At 39.4% G+C, this 6803-nt stretch overlaps 1 protein-coding gene across 3 annotated transcripts in view; it reads right to left on the bottom strand.

Annotated features, from left to right (window-relative positions):
* Positions 1 to 6803, bottom strand: part of Stt3a (STT3A, subunit of the oligosaccharyltransferase complex (catalytic)) — a gene marked incomplete in the record, with an annotated part of 31002 nt that overhangs the window by 7811 nt on the left and 16388 nt on the right. For all 3 annotated transcript variants that reach the window (XM_013511171.1, XM_013511172.1, XM_013511174.1), the window contains 4 exon segments: positions 2466 to 2568; positions 2663 to 2779; positions 4634 to 4822; positions 5128 to 5283. In XM_013511171.1, the coding sequence (XP_013366625.1) occupies positions 2466 to 2568; positions 2663 to 2779; positions 4634 to 4822; positions 5128 to 5283 (565 nt within the window).

Genomic DNA, 6803 nt, shown 5'->3' with positions numbered 1-6803 from the left:
ACCAAAAAAAAAAAAAAAATGAAGAGAAACAAACTGTATGATCAATCTTGCATTCTTACATCTGATAATCTGAAAAACGAATTTTTTAAGCCACAGTCCCACTATCTTGCCTAGGCTGGTCAAAAACTCCTGGACTCAGGGCTGGGGATTTAGCTCAGCGGCAAAGCACCTGTCTGGCAAGCGCAAGGTCGTGAGTTCAGTTCCTGGTACCAGAGAAAAACCAAAAAAAAAAAAAAAAAAAAAGAAAAAACTCCTGGACTCAAGCAGTGCTCCCACCTCAACCTACCAAGTAGCTGTCACTACGTGTTCACAACCATGCCCAGCCTACTTAAAGAAAATCAACATAGAAATATAATGTAATTATTGACTGGAGAAAAACAAGTCATTCAAGATAAGAATGTAACCACAGAGTACTGGTTGACTCTGCAGTAAATAGTATTTACATAGTAATGGTTTTGAAAAAGTTTTATGTGGATTTAACCAAAAATTAAAAATGCATACTAAGAAAATGAAAAAAGAGAGCTAGGAATGTAGCTGAGTGGTAGAGCACTTGCCTACCATATGCAAGGCCCTGAGTTCAATCCCTAGTACCACCAAAAAAAAAATGGGGGAGAAATGAAATAAATACAAAATTGAAGAGCTGGGCATGGTGGTGCACTCCTGTAATCCCAGCACTCAGGAGGCTGAGGCAGGAGGATTGTTGCTCATCAAGCGCAAGGTCTTGAGTTCGATTTCCAGTACCAGAGGAAAAAAAAAAAAAAGAAGTTGATACAGTATATCTAAACTGATCAATCACTGAGTAACAGAATATACGTATTATTTAAAAATATGAGGTCTGGGGTACAGCTCAGTGGTCCACCCTAGTACACAAATTCCTGAGCTTGATCCCGAGCCCTGCAAAAATAATATTTGTACTAGAAGACACAAATGCAAGAATTATGAGATGGAGGGAAAAGGAAAAGGGGGTGTGGTGAAAGGGACACAGAAAGAATTAAGATGTGTTATGTGCATGTATCAACTCGCCACAATCAATGTAACCGTTATGACCGTGAACATGTACTAATAAAAATAAAAATTTCAAGAAAGGAATTATTGAATGTGTGCACTGATGTTAATAACAGAGACTATGGTTGAAGGGCAGGACACTATCATTTTTTATTATAAATCTTCAGAACTGTTTTTTTTTTTTTTTGGTTTTTCTCCAGTACCAGGAACTGAACTCACGACCTTGAGCTTGCCAGGCAGGCGCTTTGCCGCTGAGCTAAATCCCCAGCCCCATGTTTAATATTTTTAAAATATAAATAGGTATTACTTCAATTTGATAAAATTTTTAAATCAGTAAACTATATGTGGATATTTCTCATGAAATAGCTATTTTGCCAAGTATCACAGGGAATGTGGGAACACATGCCAATAAGCACAGAGAACATAGTAACATACATTCAGTCGTTCCTCCATATTTGTGGGCGACTGGTTCCAGGAGCCCACATGGATACCAAAATCTGCACATGCTTGCCATGGGGGCGCACACCTGTAATCCCAGCAGTTAGGAGGCTGAGACATAAGGACTGCTGTGAGTTCGAGGCCAGCCTGGGCTACATAGTGAGTTGAAGGCCAGCCTGAACTACATAGCAAAACCCTGTCTCAAAAAAAACAACAAACAAAATTTACAGAATTTGTACTCCCTTATATAAAATGAGTGTATTTGCATTTCATGCACGTCCTCCCATACACTTCAAATTATCTTTTGATGACTTATAATAACTACTACAATACAAATATTTGTTACATTTTATTGTTTAGGGAATAATGACAAGAAAAGGTCTGTATGTATTCAGTACAGATACAAGTTTTTCCCAAATATTTTCAATACACAGTTGTTTGAATCCATGGCTGCAGAACACATGGATACAGAAGGCTGCCTGTACAGATACATGTATACATTATGTGTGTGTGTGTATACTTTCATATATACATACCTAAAATACACTTTAAGCTGGAAGATGACTATATAGCTTAAATCTACTGAACAATGCTACATTTTTTTTTCATATTGGAGACAACCCAGGGCCTTCACACTCAGTTATATCCTCCACCCTTTCTTTTTTTTTTTTTTTTTTGGTTTTTGTGAGAGAGTCTTGCTAAGTTACTAGGTTACCCAGGCTGGGCTTGAACATGTGATCCTCCTGCCTCAGTCTCCTAGAGTGCTAGAATTACCAACATATGCCACTATGCCCACCCAAAACTAATTCTGAAGTTCATTTTTAAGAGCCTTGTACTGAAGTTCTTACAAGTTGTGGAAGTACTCCTAAATCTTTAGACAGTCATAAAATGTCTTACGTCCATAAGAATGATTCACATTCATTTCCTATTTACTGCAAAAGTAAAAGGACAGAAAAACAGGAGATTTGTTTGTTTTCTTAGACTCTATGGCTTGCAGCTAGAAAGAGAATCTAGTACATTACCATCAGAGGAATACCCAGTGAGGCCTCCAAAGATGACCAGCACATAGCTGACATCAAGCTCCCTCATGATCTCATAGGCTTTTTCTTCTGTGGATGCCATTGCCTAAAAAAGTAAATGCACAATTCTCAGAGCCAAGTCTTAGTATTTCCCACCAGACCTCACGTATCAAATACTCAAAGGATCTCTTTGACCTTACCTGCCCTACTCGAGAAATGTGGGTATTATTCCATGTGTTATTGTCTACTAAAATTGTCCGATTTGCCATAGCTGTAATCTGATAGCCATAATCCCACCACGACATGACCTTTGCATCCTGAAAGAAGAATGGAAAATGGAAATGACAAACAATTTTCTCATTTCCCCTAAATATCAAATGTAAAAGAAGGAATGGACAAGCATCTTTGAGCTGGTGGTGAAGCCTGGCTAACCCGTCACTTTCTTCACAAAATAATGCACTCCCAACCAGACAATAAATCTTGGCATCCGCTCCTCCATTTATTTATATACAATCAGGAAATCTCATCACAAATTATACACAATCCAACATTTCCAAGACCTGCACCCCACATTACTTTAGGTAAGAAAGTAGAAGGTGTAGGGGACTATGTAATATAGTCAAGTAAATTTATTAAGTAAATGACCTTCAGAAGCATCACGAAAATCAGCTATAAAGATGAAATGGAAATCGTAAGATGTGACAGCAAGGATTTTTAGTTTGGGGGCTGAGGATATTGGTGGTATCAGAGCTAAATCCTTGCACCGCATGTGCAGGACCCTGGGTTCAATTCCCAGCCGAAGAAGAACTTCTTACATTTTGACTCTTACCAGACCTAACTCCCAAAGGCTATTACCAATCGCTACTGCAAAACAAATCACTTCATATCCTCAAAAGGTATAAACTGCTTAAAAACAAAAAGGCTAAAATGTTAAAAGTAGTTCTCCTACTGTACCTTGATCTATGTAAATTCTTGTCTCTTCTAAAAAACAAAACTTTGGCCACTGTGTTTTTTCACAGTGATCTGCTCTCATTCTGTGTACTAAATTTCCTACTTTTAATTGGCCTGCACTCACTCTGCAGATGTTTCTTTTCCTACATTTAATAAACATTAAACCTTGCAAAAGAAAATTTTTTAAAAATTTTTAAACATTGAAAAGTAGTTAAAACAAGTCAGGTGTGGTGGCACACATCTGTAATCCCAGCACTCAGGAGGCTGAGGCAGGAGGATCACCACTAATTCAAGGCCAGCTGTGCTACATAGTGAGTTCAAGGCCAGTCTGAACTACATAGTGAGATCCTGTCTAAAAAAAAAAGTAGTTATCATTAGGTGATAACTATGGATGATTTAGATTTTTTGCTTTGCTTCCATTTTCTGATGTTCCTATAGTAAATATGTATTATTTATAACTTTTTCTTCTTTTGGAAAAAGTCATCTTTTTCTTTTTTTGGAATTGATACCACATTGATATCACCACCATATCAACACAAGTACATAAGCAAAGTATAGATAATTAAGAATCACTACAGAAGTCAGGTGTGGTAGCGCACACCTATAATCCCAGCACCAGGCAGACTGAGGCAGGATTGCTGTATACACCAGCATTGGCTACACAGTGAATTCAAGGCCTGCTTGAACTACACAGCAAGACCCTGTCTCAAAAAATGAAAAAAAGTCACTACAGAAGAAAGCCCTGGACAATCAATCAATCAATAAATGGGGCCAGGTGTGGTGGTGCATGCCTATAATCCCAGCACTTGGAAGGCTGAGGCAGGAGGATTGTTGCAAGTTCAAGACCAGCTTGGGCTACAAAGTGAGCTCAAGGCCAGCCTGAACTGCAGAGAAAGACCCTATCTCCAAAAAACAAAAAATAAATAAATAAATAAATGAAAGAAAGAAAGAAAGAAAGAAAGAAAGAAAGAAAGAAAGAAAGGAAAGAAAGGAAAGAAAGGAAAGAAAGGAAGAAAGAAAAGAAAGAAAGAAAGAAAGAAAGAAAGAAAGAAAGCCCTGAATTGAATGGTGGTTAGCCACTAAAGCTCATTTAAAACCAAGTTTCTAATATTCTAACTACCTCCAAGCATGCCTCCCACCCAAATGCCATGAGTCACTACAATAACAAATGTCTTCCACTTCTTCCCTCTAGCAGAATCCCGCTCCTCCCAAATTTTCACCTCTGGAGTATTGTGACGAAGCCAATAATACGCTTCTCGGAAGTCATCAAAAATGATCCTGCTGCCATCCCCACCACGGGCAGATAACACAATGGAGGGAGAAGAGTAGGCCTCGCTGGTAACCCAAGTTGAGTGAAAGGTATAGGTAATGAGAAAGAAAGCCATGACCAGGATCATCCCACTTGCCACCTAAAAAAGGAAGAATTGTGCGATAAACCAAACTGAATTTACACAACACGGGATGGCTTCTTATACACAGTCAATAATATAAATGCCATGAATCAAAGTAAGTCTGGGGAAAAAAAATCAGTAAGTCAAGAGCTCTGAGTTAATTCTGACCACTCTGATAGTGTTCTACTTTACTTCCCAACCCAAATACACACAAAGCCACGTACATGCAGACACATACACACACACACACACACAAACATACACACATGCGCACATGCAGGTACAGTTTCCCAAGCATGTTATTCATGTTGCTTAATTCTCACTTCATTCTTGATAGGGTAAGTAGAGTCCTGCTGCTTCTTGCTCTTCTTGTCTGGACGACTTATGTCCAGATTCTTCATGTAGGTGGACAGCACCTGTGAGACTCCAATGCCAGAAAGAATGCACATAACAGGTGCCAACACTAGCATCAGACGTACCTAAAAAACACAGGAATCATGATCAGCCTAGCCAGTGCTTTACAAGTTACAGAATTTAACTGATTAATAAACTATGACATCGAATTAAGGGTTTTTATCACCTTTTTTAATAAAAGTGAAATAAAAAATAGCACATTTTGTCATCACAAGTGACAAGGGGATCTACTGGCGTTTAGTGCACAAGAACTGGGAATATTGCATGTCCTTCTTTGGCTGGAGAGACCCACAAAGGTATGTACCTGCCCCCAGTGCCAGCACGACCCTCCTCGGGGAAGGAGCTGGAGACTTGTTCCAGGATGGACTGCCTCTGAGATGAGGCCACAAGGAGGCCCCTATGCCTGTGTACCTCTCTCAGAGTTCCTTGAAGGTTATGGTGCATGCCTCTTGCCTCGCATCTTCTGCTCTTTAACAAGATGAAGAAAGGCTTGTGTCATACTTCTCTAGGTATGACACAATAGCTAGGCATCGTGGTGCATGCCTGTAATCCCAGCACTCGGGAGGCTGAGGCAGGAGGATCATTATGAGTTTGAGACCAGCCTAGGCTACAAAGTAAGCTCAAGGCCAGCCTGAACTGTATAGAGACCCTGTCTCAAAAAAAAAAAAGGTAGTATAGCGACAGTAAAAATATATATAAAGGCTGGGTGTGATGGAGGACCACCATGAATTCATGGCCAGTCTGGTCCATGTAGTGAGTTCAAGGCAAGCATGAACTACATTGTGAGACCTGTCTTAGAAAAACAAACAGTAGGGTAGAGGAATGGGGGAAAAAAAGGTGTACAACGTACAGGTCCAAATTCTCTACGATGCATGTGATCACTATGTATATCTAAAATGCACCAATAAGCTGGGTATGGTGGCACACCCCTGTAATCCTAGTACTCAGGAGGCTGAGACAGAAGAATTGTTCCAAGTTTGAAACCAGCCTGGGCTACAAAGCGAGCTAGCTCAAGGCCAGCCTGAACTGCATAGCAAGACCCTGTCTCAAAAAGTCAAAAAAATAAAATAAAATGTGCCAATAAAATCTGATTAAGAAAATATATGTATGTATATTTCAAACTTGTTGCAGTCATGTATGTATGTATATATGTGTACGTATCCTGAATAATGATACAAAATATAGTCTTAGAAGACAAACGTGGTTACATCTGTAATCTGAGCATTTGGGAGGCTGAGACAGGAGGATCACCATGAGTTTGAGGCCAGCCTGCCACAGTGAGTTTAAAGGCCAGCCTGTACTATATAGTGAGACCCTGTCTCCAAAAAAAACCCAAATAAACAAGGATAGATATTCTTTTTTTTGGCACGGTGGGGCTAACCAAGAATCGAGCTCAGGACCTCATACTTGCCCAGCAGGCACTGTGCCACTGAGCTATATCCCCAGCCCTACATCCTTAACTGTAGTTTGAGATCAAAATAATATGAAAAACACCATTTTACTACAATATATAAAATCCTTCATCTTTCAATCTAGCAATGGATAATTTTCTCAGTCCTTAAAAAAAATTCCCCATCTAAGCTGG

Source organism: Chinchilla lanigera, unplaced genomic scaffold (assembly GCF_000276665.1).
Source record: "Chinchilla lanigera isolate Chin_1 unplaced genomic scaffold, ChiLan1.0 scaffold00011, whole genome shotgun sequence".
Lineage (NCBI taxonomy): Eukaryota > Metazoa > Chordata > Mammalia > Rodentia > Chinchillidae > Chinchilla > Chinchilla lanigera.
Note: the sequence above shows the minus strand (reverse complement) of the source record. Positions and strands in the feature narration are given on the sequence as shown.